General features: G+C 39.5%; 1 protein-coding gene across 1 annotated transcript in view; it reads left to right on the top strand.

The window, feature by feature from the left end:
* The window catches only part of LOC119690427 (atrial natriuretic peptide-converting enzyme), an 87066-nt gene extending 78710 nt beyond the window's left edge, over positions 1-8356 (top strand). The window contains exons 13-18 of the mRNA XM_048633096.1: positions 3606-3786; positions 4166-4319; positions 4831-4954; positions 5335-5483; positions 6380-6510; positions 8056-8356. Of these exons, the coding sequence (XP_048489053.1) occupies positions 3606-3786; positions 4166-4319; positions 4831-4954; positions 5335-5483; positions 6380-6510; positions 8056-8155 (839 nt within the window). The 3' untranslated portion in view covers positions 8156-8356. The remainder of the gene's footprint in view (positions 1-3605; positions 3787-4165; positions 4320-4830; positions 4955-5334; positions 5484-6379; positions 6511-8055) is intronic.
* The last annotated feature ends 10638 nt before the right edge of the window (positions 8357-18994 follow it).

The following is an 18994-nucleotide window of genomic DNA, read 5'->3' as shown; positions in this document are numbered from 1 at the left end:
TAATATGAAAAGAGCAACATTAGGAGCATTCGAGACCTCCCTACTATGCCTCAGAGATGCACGATACAAGACTATATTTTCGTCGGCACGTAGCGCGTAAACAAAATGGAGATAAAAAGAAAATAAACCGGGGTATAATTTGATGAGGCGTCACAATCCGTCGCTAGGTGAGACTTTCCTTATCACGCGCCCCCAGTCGGCGGTTGTCACGGAGCGCTGAAGAATCACCTCCCAGGGAAATCTGCTCGCCTGGTACCTACACACTGGATTTGTTGCCTTTTGCAAGATTTTGCTAGAGTTTGTATCGGATAATTTTGTTCTTATGAATATGTTATGAATATTTTATAATTTGCTCCTTTATACGATATACTTTTGAACTTATGCAACTATGTTTGCAATTATTAGATGCATTGAACACGTCGTGTACTGACGAAGTACAATTAGTGGCAGACATATACCTACAATACAAAAAGTTTGAATCACTAAATTCCTACGACAGAATAATATAAGTACTTCCAAACAGATTGTACTTAGTATCTTCCGCCCAATGTTCAAACTGTAGGTGGAACAAGTATGAGGTTCAGAAACTAGCTCGAAACTAAAATGCTCATGAAATAAGTCAGTGAAGTTTGTTAGTTCGTGCGCTTATGTTCCAAGTTGCAGTAAGCCGGCTGGAGCTAATTATTGTAACTCAGTTCTCGGCTTGCCGTTGTTAACCATTTGCTAACTTTAATACGTGTAACTTAGAGTCAAGATCATAACTTAAAGCTACATGTATTATGGACTTTGCTAATGTCTAAACTTTGTTTATTTGGAGTACTTATAGAAAGTTAGGCTTTTCCTTTATCAATGCAATAGGGTTAGGTATTATTTTCTATATCTAATTTTAAATTAATTACTAAAACTGTGTCTAGGAATAAAACTGGAATCTAGCAAAGCCAAAGAATAAAATCATTTATTTTTATTTTGAATCAGATAAAATCTTTATTTTGAATCAGATAAAAGCGATTCAACATTAATTTAATATTTCCTCAGCACATTACTCATAGTTTACATAAACCTCGTGTAAAAACACTTCAAAGGCCGCCGTGGAGCGTTCTTGTAAAAATTCTTACAGGCAGTATGAAATATATTAGCGAGAAAATGTTATTAAATTCCCCGCGCGCCCCACCCCGTCTTGACTCACCTGTTAGGTTATTGTGTAAGTTATGAACGATTTAGGTTACGCATATCGTAGGCTACATAGGTTTAGAAACTTTTTTTCGTAACTTTAAAATTGTTAAAACTTGCAGCGCATTCTTAAATCAAATTCTTGATTCAATCGCAGGTGATAGCAATTGCTAGGATCTGTTAGTTATGAATAAGCTAAGTACGTACGGGATGTAAAGGGAATTTAAACAAATAATATCGGTACGTATGCTCGGTAATTGTAAATTAATAAGGGTATTTTTTATCTTATTTCGTTTAGATTAACTCTAATCGCCATCATCTAATAGTAAGCGTTCACTGATGGACATAGAATCTCCCAAGGACATAGGATCTCTCCTCAGTCTTCCTCATCCATACACAATGTTTTCCTGTAGACTCCAAATCTACTCCAACCGTTATCGATCACTCTCAATCGATTCCATTTTCCGATTCCATCGGCTCCACAAATCATTCGTTGATTTAAACGATTTTCGTCGGAAATTAAAACGTATCGAGTTTTGTTTTATCGCTCCGAAGCTATTCGCTCGTTCCACTGTTTGTTTCAATTCCCTTTGTTGGTAATGGGAGGCGGCGGCGGCGGCGGCCGCGGCGGCGGTGACAAATTACTACGTGAGGTGTGCCCAGAATTGATTTGGATATCAGTATTCAGCATCACTCAATTTGTTTTTTTATGAAGAAAAATAAAGGGGAATCCTATGCAAAGGCATCTGCAAACATTTACTTGATACCGATTGAATTTATATTTCCAAAGAATATCTCTTAAATAGTCTATTGCGAATAATTACTTATTAGGTACTTAAGAAAGTTTATATTATTCATTATAAAAAGATGGTACTTAGCTGCGTTTAAATTTAATTAGGTACTTGTGTACCCAAACCACATTTCTGCCCTACACTGGCAAGATGGAAATGAATACCTAAGTAGCTATACTAATTACGTTAATTTAATTCTATCCAGCCGGCGCGGCGCCAGCCCGCGAAAAACTTTTGTAAAAAACCACTTTTCATGAATTTTATGAAGAACAGTGGAGTTTCAGGACAAGACCTGAAATTTCCGCAATTTATCTAATTCGAATTTGCATAATTTTTATCTAAGAGTATACGTACGTACGGTCCGTACGGAATGTATAAATACGAATGTTATACCAAAATGTACAGTATCAAAGTAATGGGTAGGGACCGTATTTCATGTCAGTCACCTACACTTAAGCTACGCTTAACTTTAGATCATGGTACTTAATTAAAATAATGAACTCCTATTTATTCATTTTTTTATCAAATATATTTTTAGATTAGATTTTAGATAGCTGAAGTGTAAAAGCAAACCAACTTCCACTAGGTAAAAAATTCCCGAAAACCGATAAAACGCTTCATTACAGTATCCAGTTAGGTACAGTCAGCAATTCATCGTTAGTTTCTCATTAATGATTTGAATTTTGATAGTTTTGTGTTTTTATGTTGTATTCCTTTATACATTGCATTATAGCATTTGAGGATCTTTAATGGCGGTGGAGAGCCGAAGGTAGAGTTGTGGAGCTCCTTGAGAGCATTTCGCGTTCATCGGTTGACCATCATATTTAAATCGTGTTAAGTTTTTTTTTGCACTCTCATACAATTCGCTCCCTGTACAGCAAGTTGATTTTGTCACAAGGCGTCGAATGTTTTGTCGACCCAAAAGTAATAAAATATCACTACTCCAGTACTCGAACAGTCCTATCAATCATGTCGGCCAGTGAACAGACCCTGCTCAAGGTATCGATCTATTAATGATAATGAGCTAATCCCCCAATGGGGCTACTCGCCCGAATAACTCACTCTGGAATAATACAGGAGTATCTTATTGATACTTAAGGCTGAGTTGGGTTATTGCGCCGTGTTTGTTGAGGTCGGTAGTTGGCTGGCGTTAGATAAATAACGTTGTAGGGGTGTTTTTATGAATTGGTGGTTCTTCTTGGTAGATAATTCTGTCTTACTGTAGCTAGTCGATTGTCTGAAGTCTGATGATGATGAAAATATTGTCAATAGTAAGCTAATAGGTACCTTTATCTATTATATTTAATCTTTGTGGTGGTGTCGCTACTGGTTTTTTATCTACATACATAATTATGTATTGGCGAAAAGTCTGCCTACCCCGCAAGGGAGTACAATAGTACAAGGTGTGAGTGTTTATATAATTTTTATATTTAATTATGTCTATGACTGTGTTCCCTGAAGTCAGAGGTGCATTTTCACACACGTGATAGATTGAAAGTCGTATTGCCGTTCATTTGCGATGTTTTCCTTGACCATTCGAGCTCGTGGTATACCTGTAATTTTTCAACGCTTTTAAATCAAAATAATTCATTGGTCAAGTCCATCACAGAGCTTCTTTTCTAACCTAACCTCCCTTTCACCCAGAGTGCGGCAAGCGGCGCACCACAGGCGGCGCTCGCAAGCGCATCGTGGGCGGCGTGGAGGCGTCCCCGGGCGACTGGCCGTTCCTCGCCGCCATCCTGGGCGGGCCCGAGGAGGTGTTCTACTGCGCCGGAGTATTGGTGGCTGACCAGTGGGTGCTCACCGCCTCGCATTGTGTTGGCAAGTAAGTGGCAGCAAGTGTATTGTGGGTTAGCTGTGTGTGTCTGTCATCATAAGCGTCATCAGCCAATAATAGTTCTGGATATAGGATACCGAAGGAAGCGACGCGCCATATAACTATATCATTTGGCTTCCTAGTCTACTACAACTACGAGTTCACGGTCTATGGCAGTTGATCCAGCGGGCTGGTGTGCTTCACATAATAATGCTACGTTCGACTGTTTATGGTTCCCTCTCGATAACCGACTCACAAACTCTTCGGGTGGTATAACCCGTCCACAGTAACTTCAGTTTGCTTGCATTCAGAGCCTTATTATCTATCTTATTCATTCCATGCGTTTCTCCTAGACACTTTCCATAAACACAAATGCCTTCTCCCGCAGTCACTCGGACGTGGAGGGCTGGACCATCCAGCTGGGCATCACCCGGCGGCGCGCGCACGCCTACTACGGACAGAAGGTGAAGGTGCGCCGCGTCGTGCCGCACCCGCTGTACAACTACGGCGTGGCGCATGACAATGACATCGCGCTGTTTCAGGTACACAAAATATCCTGGATAAATGAAATAATTACTAGGCCAGCTGACTGATTTCGACAACAGCGGCTAATCATGCTGAAGTCAGCCATCATTAACGTTGTTCCAGGTACACATCACACCCAGCATTGATATTGACTCCTGGCCGGATTTTGACCATATCGGCTTATCTAACAAAGATCAGAAATCTATGGGTGTCGGTTTTAGTGGTCAATAGTTTGGACAGTACAATTCAACACTCCATCAATCATTTCGTGACGCCTTCTCCTTTAGAACACCAGGAAGGAGACATTTTAGCAATGCAACGTCGCATTGCAGTTTTATTTTCTGTAATTTTTCCCGAGCTTCTCCCCGACCCTCTAAAGGGACCTAAAAGCCCCTTCTTCCTTGGTCTTCTTACCTGCATCTTATTCTTATCGTGGCGGTGACAGAAACCAGAGCTACACTAGGGTGGATCAGTCAGATAAGAGCAAAATAACGTGTCTTTAACTTTAACTTGTCATCTGCTCCTCAGCTGGACGTGCGGGTGCGCTACCACGAGCACCTGTCGCCGGTGTGTCTACCACCACCGGGCCGCGAGCTGCCTCCCAACACCCTGTGTACTGTCATCGGCTGGGGCAAGCGCGACGACAAGGACAGTGAGTAACCAAGAGAGGGATGAGTCTGATGATGAAGTCTTGAAGAAAGTTTTGCTATTTTACCGGTGCTACAAATGGTTTCTAGATTGCAATTTCCCTGCGTTATCTTTGTTTCCCACTACTTATGTTGACACATACCATGTAGGCTATGTATGTACTGCCAATAAATTGCCTAAATGCAATAACCAACTAAAATAAATCAAATCAATCAGTCCCTATAATGCAAGCTGAAAATTCAAAATTGATTTTTTCTGGCGTCTTCTTGATTTGTAGGTAAACCATTGCCATTGCAATGACGTGTCGCTGAATAGCACCTTCCTTTCGGCCACCGATACTATCATCTAGCTATCCATGAGTTCATCACCATTTCCACCCCCCAGTGTCCGAGTACGAGCCGGCAGTGAACGAGGTAGAAGTGCCAGTCCTGCACCGGGACCTGTGCAACCAGTGGCTGGAGCACCGCGACCTCAACGTCACCGAGGGCATGATCTGCGCCGGATACCCCGAGGGCGGGAAGGATGCCTGCCAGGTAACGTAGCTGGCTTTATATTTCCCTCACTCTTCAATCTCTCAGTGCAGGTGGAGTAGACCGGGCTGTTATGAATGGCTGATCAACAATCGATTTTTATGTCGACGAAACATTCGTTGGGCTAACATCTCATGCGTCCACCAACTGTTGATGAACCATTATATCACCAACAACAATTGGAACTGTATGGTTTCTGGTCAGGATCTCATTTTTTCTTTCATAATTTATATACCTACTAGCTGTGCCCGCGCGCTTCGCTTCGCCTTGAAAAGTTTTTCCGTGGGAATTCCGTCATAAAAAGTAGCCTATGTTATTTCCCAGGGTCTAGACCGTATGTATACCAAATTTCATTCAAATCCGTTTAGTAGTTTAGGCGTGAAAGAGTAACGGACAGACAGACAGACAGATAGACACAGTTACTTTCGCATTTATATTACACATACTAGCTGTTCCCGCGCGCTTCGCTTCGCCTTAAAATGCTTTCCCGTGGGAATTCCGGGATAAAAAGTAGCCTATGTTCTTTCCCAGGGTCTAGACCGTATGTATACCAAATATCATTAAAATCCGTTCAGTAGTTTTGGCGTGAAAGAGTAACAGACAGACAGACAGACAGACACAGTTACTTTCGCATTTATAATATTAGTTAGGATTAGGATTAGGATGTAGGTGCCATTGAGATCAGTCAACTACGCGGCCTAGGTGAAAATGGATAGGACGTAGTAGGGTTGTTAAGAAAGTGGCCAGAGGAACAGAATGTCTTGATGGACAAGGAATCATTAAGGACAAAGTTTGAGGATGCGGATTAGAGAGAGAAAGAAGAAGAATGGGTAAAAAGTCCTTCTCTATACCTTACTCCCTAGAAGAATCAAGCTAACTGCCCATCTCGCTCCCCCCAGGGTGACTCCGGCGGGCCGCTGCTGTGCAAGGAGCCGTCGGACCCGACGCGCTGGTACGTGGGCGGCATCGTGTCGTGGGGCATCAAGTGCGCGCACCCGCGCCTGCCCGGCGTCTACGCGTATGTGCCCAAGTACGTGTTACTGTGAGACGGGTGTTAGAAGGTGGAAAGATAGCCGATTTGGCAGCGCTTAGAAGATTTAACTATTAGGTCCTTACATATGAAATTGGCGTTTTCTATAGGAGGAACATAAAGTCGTTTTTTTTTTAAATGAAATATATTAAATTAATCAAAGTATGTACCATTGCTATGTATGCACTTTTGCCATCTCATAGGTAGTTCATTGATCCCCTTACTAAAAAAACCATTCGGGCGGGAATCAATAAAATCTTTGAAGGCGGTTTGGACTGCCCCATCGGAGTTGAATTTTTTTCCTTGCAAGTAGTTATCCAAATTGCGAAAAAAATGGTAATCTGTTGGAGCAAGGTCCGGAGAGTACGGTGGATGTCTAAGACATTCTAATTGAAGCTCCTCTAATTTGGTAGCCGTCTGTTGTGCAGTGTGTGGTCTAGCGTTGTCCTGAAGCAACAGTGGCCTAGAGCGATTGACCAGCCTCGGTTGTTTAGCAGCTAGCTTTTCCATCATGGTTTGCAGTTGCTGACAATAGATATCTGCCGTAATCGTCTGGCCAGATTTAAGAAAGCTGTAGTGAACGACACCGGCACTAGTCCACCAAACACTTACAAGCAACTTTTTTTTACTCAATTTTCGCTTAGGGCAGGATTTGGCTGGTTCGCCAGGGTTCAGCCATTGCGATGAGCGCTTCCGATTATCGTAGAGGATCCACTTTTCATCACAGGTAATGATTCGATTTAAAATTCCTTCATTATTGTGCCGGTTGAGTAACGTAACGCAGCAGTCGACGCGCGTTTGTCGGTTTGCTTCACTCAATTCATGAGGTACCCACCTTTCAAGCTTTTTCACCTTCCCAATTTGCTTCAAGTGGATTAGAATAGTTTTATCACTAACACCGGAGCCTGCAGCTAACTCGGACGTGGTTTGCGACGGATCCGCTTCCACAATAGCCTTCAATTCTTCATTATCAACTTTGGTCTCCGGCCGTCCACGAGGCTTGTTCTGCAGGTCGAAATTTCCAGAACGAAAACCTTGGAACCAAAAACGCACTGTGTTTTCTTTTGCGACACCGTCACCATACACATCATTAATCCTTCGAGCCGTTTCTGCAGCACTGGTGCTACGGTGGAACTCATACTTGTAAATAACGCGATATTTCAAGTTTTCCATTTTGTAAACAGAGTGACACAAAGAAAAAAACAAAAGAAGAAAAAACAAATGAATTAGGGGGTTTGAAACACAAATGCATGAGTAAATAGCTGTATGAATTTGAATTTGGAATTCCTAACCATAAAGGTAATATTTGAGATCAAAGTGGCCAGTACGACAAAACGCCAATTTCATATGTAAGGACCTAATATTTCCACGCTTATTGACGCTGGATGTCAACAAAGCACCTACTTATGAAACTGCCAGATTGGCGTTGGTAGCCTTCTTTCTACATGTACATCCTTAACTGAGAAGAATATGAAGTAAGATGTATAATTAATATATGAATTCAAGTGGTTCTGTGAGATTAACTCATCTTCATTTTACCTTCAGATACGTGCCGTGGATCCTGGAGCAGATGAGTCTGTACGACTCTCAGCACGCGCGGCGCGGCGGCGGCGGCGGCGGCGGGGGCGGGGGGGAGGACGACTGAGAACACTCGCGGCGCAACCGGCAACGCCTGCTCGAGCGAGTGTAGGCGGCCGGCTTGCGCACGCGCAACCATTAACAACACAAGGACTTACCCACTTGTTATACTCTAGGAGAATATTGTAGAGGTCCCTCAACAAATGCCAGTTGTTGGGGAACCGAAAAGGGAGATGGAATACTTGACAATAATACTTAAACCATGACAATAATAGACGCATTTTTCCTGAAATAAAAATGACATATTATGTATCTAGCCTATCTGAAACCTAGTTAAACATTGTGAGATATGGCGTTTCGACTTTCTCCGTGTTCGGCATCATAAGGGTCACAGTGACAGTTAAATAAAGTCCATTTTTCTCTCCACCTTTAATTTGCAAGGTGCGGGTGCCTATATAAATAGAGTGAGTCGCCCGCGCGCCTCAGTTGTAATATCACCATGCAGAAATGACTAGGTTTCAGATAGGCTAGATACATAATATGTCATTTTTATTTCAGGAAAAATGCGTCTATTATGTAGTCTGAGCCTATCTGAAACCTAGTTAAACATTGTGAGATGTGTTTATTATCGCATGGTGGAGAGAAAACCAACTGTGACCCATAAGCTACTGATGAGTATATCAGTAGATAAATATTTGAATCTATAAATTTATAATGCATAGATTTCTAGGTAATAGATATACTAAAAAGAAAGGTATAAGTATACATAAGACTTAAGTACTTCCTTATTATTCCTCACTTGTCAGAAAGTTATGGAAGGTATGTACCTATACATATAGGTAGGTATTTATACATATGGATACACGCAGTGCCTCTTCGAAAGCAATACTTATAAGTAATTATTGATCAAAATCTTGTTATTGTCAAGGCAATATTTTTAACATACACTAGCCAATGGATGGAACCAGTGAAATACTTTGCAACAATATTTAAAAGCTGTAAAATGTAGAATATCGATCCAGGCCGCTGGGGCTCAGGCCAGCACATGCTGACTAGGGTATGTAATTCTGGACTGACCTCAGAAATGCAGCAGCCGACCCTGGAGCCTCGTGGACCTGCTCAGTCAGCCCTGTACGACGACACGGCCTGCAACACCTGGCGCGGCATCTAGTCCTTGGAACGAGGAGTGGTGCTTGAAGGGAAGATAATTTTACTAAATGGAAAAGATTAGATGAAGGCTGTGACACTGGCGGATAACTAAGTATTCAGTTTTTCAAAACATGATGCAGGTCACTATATTCATATTCTAGATTGACAAGTAACACACAGTCTAATTTTGTATTCTAACTAACTCGGCGGTTAACGAGTTCCTGTGCAGTCCTACTAGGAAGGAAAGTTATTTTATAAGCCTTTGCACCGATTTTGTGGGCTACTATCATGTGTGAATATTATGAGCTCTGGCAGCATTCCTTGGTAGATGACATCAATTAATAAAGATTGATTAACACAACAATAACAATTATAATAGTTGATAAATGAAACCCGGCTAAATGATCAGTCATGCCACCAGGATAAGTAAAATGTTCAGTACCTACTTCATATGAAAAACATTAACAAGGTCACCTTTAGGTATGTTCGTCAACACTAAGGGCAGGTCTCGGCCAAAACCTTAAGGCTTCGCCTTGTTGCAACTTCAAAGGTACGTAGGTAGGTACCTACTTACATTGTTGTAGGTTCGATTTTGAAACCATTAAGTCAACCTAGATAAAACAAAATAAAATAGCTCGATTAAATAAAGATGGTACGTAAAGATGTTAGTTGTACCTGATCAGACCTGATGCAACGACAGCCAACTCTCTAATCTGTGGAAGCAACAATCATGGTGGCGGGAACATGGACAGTTGGACGAGCCACCTCGAGCCTGACTTATCAATCAGACTTTTAATTGACAGTTCGCCAACAGCAGATAGCTTGCGGCTATCTATAGGTAAACTTAGGTAGTTAGCTATACCCAAGAAAAAGTCCTTGGACATCGATATGACAGTGGAACGGCGAATAACTGTGACATTCTTTAAAACAAAAAGGCTTGTTGTTGTCCAGCTAAGGAAGGTTACCTACTTCAGCGACCTGGTATTGCATTCTGAAAGAACTGCGAAGAGTTAATATTATGACTAATAATTATTACTTATTTAGAAAGTTTTCAGCAAACTCTAATAAATCAAGCAGCTACCACGTCAGTCACCGCTGCCCGGTTATAACTCTGTACTAGCTTAGTAGATATATATACCAGTTCTAGCCTTCAGCTAGAGGCCAGAGAGCTCCTAAATGAGATGCTAGTACGAGCATGACACATGTAATTTTTTACTTGGTAACTAGTTACGTAACTAACTGAAAGATCCATAAAACAGTTGAGGATTACTCAAAATGGAATTGTGAAAACGGCACGTCTGCATCTTAACCAGTCAGTCTAAGTAGTTTCAGCAGATACAGTGTTGAAAAATAGTTATGAAACGTTTGCGCCAGAATCGAATTAAAAATACATTTTCATTAGAGAAGCCGTTTAGGCATGAATAGGTACTTTCACACTTTGGATTGTGCTCCAAATGATGACCTTCGAAATTTATAGAAATTTAATGACGACTGCCATTGTTTATTATCTAGCCCCGTACATTGAGTAGGGCTGCGGCTACACGTGATGTGATACATAGTACACAGTAGGTATATGCATGTTCCCAGAATAGTGGAAGTTATAATTTTACCAAAAGGTAGTCGTCTCGTGCAAGAGCACCGTTACTCGATTTATTCGATACACAACTAGTAGACAGCTGCTGCGTAGGAGGTTCACGCATTTTTCAACAAAGAGCTCGGATACACACTCACAATCCACTGGGACATAAGGAAGACAGCTAATATGGTGCCACTCAGAAACCGCGATGACACTCTGATCATGATCACCCGACAGTAGGATCATAATAAATTCGGTAACTTGTGAAGCGGTATGGTATAGCAACAGCGACTTTCACGAAATCAGGAATTAGCTCAGTGCTTTTAGGTTGAACACTCGCCGGTGGGATTCACTTTGCTCACAGCCGAGAAAAGAAAATACTCAAAGCTGGAATCTGCCGATGTGTCATGACACTTAAGATAGTGTCTGGGGGGGTCACTTTATATGACGAAAAACGAACTTTCAGTGCACTGCGGCGCGAGCCGCTCTATCTGTTTGTATGTATTAAACGTGCCGATTGCACGACAGCTCTCGTTCGTTCGTTTCTCATCAGTATAGAGTAACGCTCCTGTACTTACCGTGCGTCACCATTCCCATGAGCAGTCCAATGATCTTTAGCCAGTTTAGAACAAAAGCTGCATTAGACAGTTTCTTCAGCAGAGACATCGAAATAAAAAATTGATTGCATAACTATCCCCAGGAGCAGTCTACAGGTCACTTTGGGCAGTTCAGAAGAAAGCTGCTTTAATAGAATACCCTACCTCAGCGGAGGCATCAAATTGAAGTGCTATAACACTTTTGGAAGCGGTGCACGTTACCCGATTTGTTGTCATCCATGCCGATGCGGCTACGGCGACTGCAGGTGGTTACTCAGGCTTCGTTGGTGTGCCCTTGTATGGCTAACATGACCAACCTTGGCAGTAAACGTTCGTCTGCATATGCCAAAATCACTGATGAATAGCGCACGTTCCTCGATACCTTCTAAATAAGTCACTCATAATGATGGCTGATGATGATGATGACCGTGCTAGCAATAGTGCAGGCGGTTCCGCTGAGCATAAAATCTCTTCCCAGACAGGGGGCGTTTGGATCTGGCAACCAGAACAGGAGTGCCAGTTGTACGCAGCGATGCAGGTGGGACAACACAGCCGCCAGGGCAGGAGTGGCTGGGTCTATGCAGCGATGCAGGTAGCACAAACCGGTGGCCAGGGCCAGGACCGGGTGTACGCTGCGATGCAGGTGGCACAAAACGGTGGCCAGGGCCAGGACCGGGTGTACAGCCGCCAGGGCAGGAGTGCATGGCTGGGTCTATGCAGCGATGCAGGTACCACAAACCGGTGGCCAGGGCCAGGACCGGGTCTACGCTGCGATGCAGGTGGCACGAGACGGCGGCCAGCGCAGGAGCACAGGGCCGGGTGTATGCTGCGATGCAGGTGGCACGAACCGGTGGCCAGGGCAGGAGCGCAGGGCCGGGTGTACGCTGCGATGCAGGTGCCACGAGACGGCGGCCAGCGCAGGAGCACAGGGCCGGGTGCAGGTTACACGAAACTTCAATTTCACCGAATCGGCCTGCCTACCCTCAGCGGGTAGGTACCGGCGGATCACATTACTCGCCGCACATGCCACAATGTCCCAACATACTGAAACTCGGAGCCACGTGCTTCCTGTAAAAAATCCTATGACGGTCCTGGAAAGCTCCTGTTTGTAAAGCCTTACACAAGCTATAATCAAGTGCATTATTGTAATAGCAAAGTTTTTATCAACTGTTTTCTAAAAATATTAGAAATTGAGGGTAGAAAAATATATTTTTATTATTTTCCTGTATCAAATTAACATATGCTTTACTTAAAGCGGTCATTAATGTAAGTATCTAGCTCAAGCGCCACTAGTAGGACCGGAATATGTGATCAATCATCACCACGACTATTGAATCGGACCCTACTGCGTGGGATAAAAACCCCAAGCGCCGGAGCATTATGACCAGTGGCTGAGCTTTTAAAAGCAGTAAATAATAGCATTTTACTCACGGCTTATCAACTCAAACCTTCGTTGCGAAATCCTCAGCAATGGCTGCGTGCGCAGCAGCCGGCAGGCCCCGCGCCGCCTGGTCCGCATCACGCTACAGCTCCCGGCAGCGAGGACTCCGCAAATTCAATATTATATTTTTCCCCGTCGGAGCGAAGCCGACGAGAACCGTGGCTACATTGAGCCATTTTGCCGAAGTGTTCACTTCAAAAATCAAAAACCAACTGAGGCGCGCGGGCGACTCACTCTATTTATATAGGCACCCGCACCTTGCAAATTAAAGGTGGAGAGAAAAATGGACTTTATTTAACTGTCACTGTGACCCTTATGATGCCGAACACGGAGAAAGTCGAAACGCCATATCTCACAATGTTTAACTAGGTTTCAGATAGGCTCAGACTACATAATATGGCTAAATAATCACACGCGCTTGCGTGTGGAAATGTGAAGCTGTGATAATAAGACACTTGAGATATGCTGGCGGGTCGCAGAGTGGCCCGCTTCTTTTTCTAAAAATATAGATATTAAAACTCATTGTTTACTTATACACAGACATGTTGGATAGAAGAGATTTTTAATGATAATTGAAGCTATTTTCCGGCTGAGATGTAGACTGGGCAGCTCACCCGAGCTCTCGTCGGCTCGGGAGTCACTCTATCTAGGCGGAATACGAAGCTTCGGAGCAATGCTGCGCTAGCGGCGACTGTATCTCGTTGCATTAAACATACCGATCGCATGAAAGCTCTCAGAAACTTCGGATTTGGTCAAGGTGGAGTGTTCCCCCTAGCCAGCAGTGCCCGGGCGCGCGGCGGTAGTTAGTTGTGACTCGTAGGAGCAGTACATGTGCATTGATGTAATGTAAGTTGTCTAACTATAGGGTTCTGAAGCTTTAGCTTATACCTTTTAGGAGATTTTTTACAACCCTCGTGCGTAGTCGTTGAGTTCTCCCTCGGCCTAGTGCCTCGTCACTTCGGCGAGTGTTTATTTGATGTTTGGTGTTTGTAGATTTAGATAAAGTGTTTTTATAGTTATAGACAGATTTACTTATTTAAATGTCGAGTCCGTGATGCGAATCCAGTAGCTGTACGATATTTTTAAGTGTTTATTCGTAGGTATAAATAATAATATTTGTTGAGGTGACAATAAATTTTAAGACGTTTTTAAATAACTCTTCCGTTGATTAAACGTGATTGACAATATGAAAAGATAAATATAATTGATGACAATATAAATTTTAGACACTATTTTATACAGAAGTTATCAATTATTTCAAAGTTTTCTTATAATGATTTAACCAGGAGCAGGAACTATCCGTGTTACTTGATCCAGGTAGAGAACTATTGCTCTCACAATAAACTGTTACAAAATATGTATATACCCTGGTTAAAGCCTAATATATTATGAAGTAGATAGATTACATATTACATACCAAATAATATATTTTTCCCTTAACATAATGGAGTTGCAGGAAGGAAAAAAGTAGTACATAGCTTTAATAAAGTATAAGAAATTGACGATAAGCATAAGTATTATAAAAAAAAATTAGATTAATAGACAATATAATAGTTATGTTCTACAATTAGATGTTTATTCGATGTTTTAGTCAATCGATCGTTAGAAAAATTTCAATAATGACAATATGATAGGTACTTAGTACATTTGAGTTCAGAAGTGGAGTATGAACTACCAACCAAATAAAAATAAATTGAAAAGATCAACAAAGACACGACTCTTTGTTTCGTTCTCCACTCATGAACTGCATTGTATCTGGATGGAATCGTGCTCAAAGTAACTTCTAGCGCTTAGTTCTCTGTCTATTGTCTGTTAGAGTTATTGACTTGATCAATCTCATATCTCGAGCTTTTTACGTGTTATTCATACGAAATAAAGCCATGTTTATCATAACATATAAGTTTATAATATATACGGCTTGTTTTGTTCATACATTAATATCGAAATGTCAATGGCACAAAAGGGTAGATAAAAGCTACGGTATAACATTGAAATACAGACTCAGCTACAGAAACTCGTAACATAACGAATCAATTTATACTTTAAAGTAAGATTTAGTTCATATTCTTAATGTAGGAAGTAGCCAGCTTTCTTGCCTTAGTAGTCACACTGTGTAGAATATAATTGTAATGAGCAAAAGAGAAACATGATAAAATACCAAGTAGGTATAGTAAAACAGAACTAGCATTTGGGAAAAGAATAATTTATTCTTTGCTCTCGAGTATTTTAGGCAAAAAAACTGTTTTTAAGAAAAAACTTTAAAGACGTAACGAAAATACTCGTACAGTATATTTTTAATTATCGCAGTTTAAAAAAAAGTGCACACTGCTTTTTTCCAAAGTGCTATAAAAATACAATTATTATTTATTTATTATAATATATAGAAACATATACCTAGATTACGTAAACCTAGATGTTATACTTATGATAGCTGTAAGTTAGGCTTTAGTCCACCATTGGACCTAGCTTATTATAGTCTGAATATACCTATCTAGCTACTGAACTAAAATGTATCTTCAAACAAGTTAGTTTGTCATATTCATTGATTTAGATACATTTAATACTAAACTTCATCACGACCCATCACGTCCCCACTGCTGCGGCACGGGTTTCCTTCCAATACAATAAACTTAATTTGAGATATTTATTAATCGTAAGGGTTAAGTTTTTTAATTTGTTTTCAAACATCAATAATAACATTTATGAAGTAATATGCAATGAAATGCTAGAGTCCTCATAAGTTTGTCATAAAATCTTAATTAATTAAACTAAATTATTATTTGTCATCATCGTGATCAACTATTGTGATCCCAGCGGGTACTGGGTGTATGATTCTTGCAGGATCAAGATACTAAATAGTTACTAGACATTAATCATACTCATAAAGATTTTGAATTAGACTTTTTATATTTCACATATATGCTACCTATTTTTCCAGGATTGCCATCATTCTAATAAGACTCCTTAAAATTTATAATTATGATTTGCCATACCTTACATTTTTTCCTTACAACCCATTCAACTTGATTACGCAAGTTTGTTTCCATGCTGCAGTTGTTTCACTGTTATGTACTTAACATGTTAAGTCACTATAGGTATACGGTATAAATATACACAAATGCAAGCATTTGACAATAAATACATAATTAAGACAATAATAAAATTAATGTAACTTACAAGATTAACGTAACGTTCGTTCTAGACAAAAACCAACCTAATGATGAACTTTTTAGTTAATACACAGTTGTGCAGAAGTACACATTTTGACAAGCATTTGTTTGAAACTGAAAAAAACATAATATGAATATTAACAACGGTTTCCGTAAAACAAGTGACTATCAGTGTTGTACCTATAGATAAATATTTGTCGTAAATAATTTTATATAATAAATTATATACGTTAGGACAGACTAGGACGTGTCATGATTAATTTCTGACGAGACATAATGATAAATTATTATTATTATGACATAAAAATGCAATGGTAATTGGCTTTATAGAACATGTGTAGTGTATTCTCCCATGTTCATGTCTATACATATATATAAAAGTAGGTGTAATAACTGGGTGTATTTATATATAATATAATGTACACATGTGTAACGTGTGGTAGGTTCGTATCACTGTTACTCTATCGACGTAGACTATTTATATTTGTGTTCAGAGCTGTTCCCTTCGAGACGACTCAAGCTCATAGGATAATAGAGGATACTTATATTTGTAAATTCCTATCTAGATGTATCTAACTAGTGACAATAAGGTTTTGATATTATGAAATTGGTGATTCTACATACCTTCGACTTGACGTTTTGTATCTAAATACGTACAGTAATTGTAAAGATGGATTCGCGGACAGATGGTACATCGCCCTGTCATAGTGTCCCTTCATTTTGAGATGCTTGGATCGACTATTTTTTAGCTGAGATACTGTACAGGTTACCAAAGGTTGTGTATATAGACATAATAGTAAAATGTTTAGGCATATTTCCTGCAGATTATATCTAGTCTGATAATAAAATTGCAATGATAAAGAGACCGTTATAGGTATTCCTTCATACGCCAACCTCAATCTAAAAATGTTGATATATATTTTTTAAATAAATCAAATATATTTTTCTTTGAATAAATGATACAAACGTGGTGGTAGTTTCTTGAATAAAACGGGTCTCTGTATCATGCTTTATGTTCGCTACATTTAGTCCCAAGTGCGGCTGTTTAAGTCTATATCCTAATATGTATTGAGTGTCGTGTTCCAACGATCACATATAAAGTCATATCTGTACTACCATTTTTGCTCAATAAATAACTTATATCATTCGTTTCGAAAATAAAATGGATAGGTCAATTTCAGGTCTATTAAAATGATATTTAGATAAAGGAGAAAACAATTAGTGAAAAATATATCAATTAATAATACTTATATATAACTCCTTCAACGAATTATCGAATGGGAAATTTATTTTTGAACATAAATGACAATAAAAATAATTAGACGAAGACAATAATATCAAAATCAGTGGTGAAAGTAATATATCTTAATTTAAGTAGGTACTAATATGTATTTATTTTTATGAGATTTGTATATTTCTATCGAAATCATCTAAGCTTATGTACCCCTTGAATAGTGTAGCAGAGAAGATATTATAAATATGAATGAATATTAATACGGTGACATATTCAATACTATAATTGTGTAGACGCAATTAGAAACGCACAAGTACTTGGTACTCGAAGTCTTACTTACCCTCGTTTTCTATACAAAAAATGAATTTCATTATATCAATAATATATATTTATCGATGTTGTGTGTTGTAGATTTTAACGCATTTGCTTTTGGATGATCCTGATCCGAGGTCTGGTCGATGTGATTTGTTACAAACACTATCAGGGTTCGAAAATTTTTGGTAATCTAACCTAACCTTCAAGTTAGTAACGATAATTTATTAACGATACTGTTGGTAAAACAGCTCTGGTCGCTTGCTGGAACTATACAAACAGGTATTATTTTAACAGAAAAAATCTTCGTCGACGATAATTGCAATTTTCGAGCCCTGGTAACGAATTGATACCAAATGTCCAATACATAAAAATTTACATTAATTTAAATAAGACAAAAAGTATAAACTTTGTTTGTAGTTGAACCGTAGATGATCTATGTTATTGTATGAAGCCCGTTAGTTTGTCTCCGAGCTATATGTTTGAATGTTGCTTCTAATAGTTTCAAAATGTGTAGCTTTACTTTGTTCCAAACGCTTCGATTAAATATAAATCAGTTAGAAAATATATGAAGTTTTACTCGTTTGCATCCTCATATACCCCTACTTCAACATGATATAATTTATACATTAAAAACTAATCCTATTGTAAAGTGTCAAAAAGCTCTATGACCATATATATAATTCATAGGTTTAAAATTGACGTTATGATATACGAATTTCAACTTTTTAACCGACGTAAAGAGTCGAAACTCGTGTGTTTCATAGTCAATATTAAACTTGTTGTAAATTTACAATACGGTCTATGAATTTGAGGGTAAGCGCGTCCCCCAGTAGTTGCGGTGTACCTACTCCGTGATACAGGGTAACAACTCCTTTCATTCATTCAAGGAATTATCTTAGTTTGATTATTGATACAATATTTACGCCTCTTTGCTTCTAATTAAAGGTTAAATTAAAGTTTTGTAAATTTTATGGATGAACTTATAGGATAAAAAAATAGATACGTATTATGATTTCAATCGTATTTTATATTTTACTAATGGATACATGTCATTACATAATTTCAACAATATAAATATCACAAGAGCAAAAATGACATAATACAGACATTACATGGAAAGGACTCATCGGTAAATTTAGCAAACCTTTAAACCTCATAAAGTAATGTATAAAATACACGTCATTTTCACCCTTATGCTATCAACTATACAATGTAAAACCTTCTAGATATATTTTACTATTAAATTACGCGTGGGTAAACGTTAGTTAACCGTGGATAAGGTACAACAGGTAAACTTGAAAATGTATCACTTTAGTCCCCCTAAAGAAGAAAACACCTCGCAGAAAAGTGGGAAACATTGATTTGAAAGTGGACAAGGATGCCGAAATATCTTTCCAACTTTCGTATGATACAATTTTAGTTTTA

The sequence above is a fragment of the Plutella xylostella genome, chromosome 5 (assembly GCF_932276165.1).
Source record: "Plutella xylostella chromosome 5, ilPluXylo3.1, whole genome shotgun sequence".
Lineage (NCBI taxonomy): Eukaryota > Metazoa > Arthropoda > Insecta > Lepidoptera > Plutellidae > Plutella > Plutella xylostella.
Note: the sequence above shows the minus strand (reverse complement) of the source record. Positions and strands in the feature narration are given on the sequence as shown.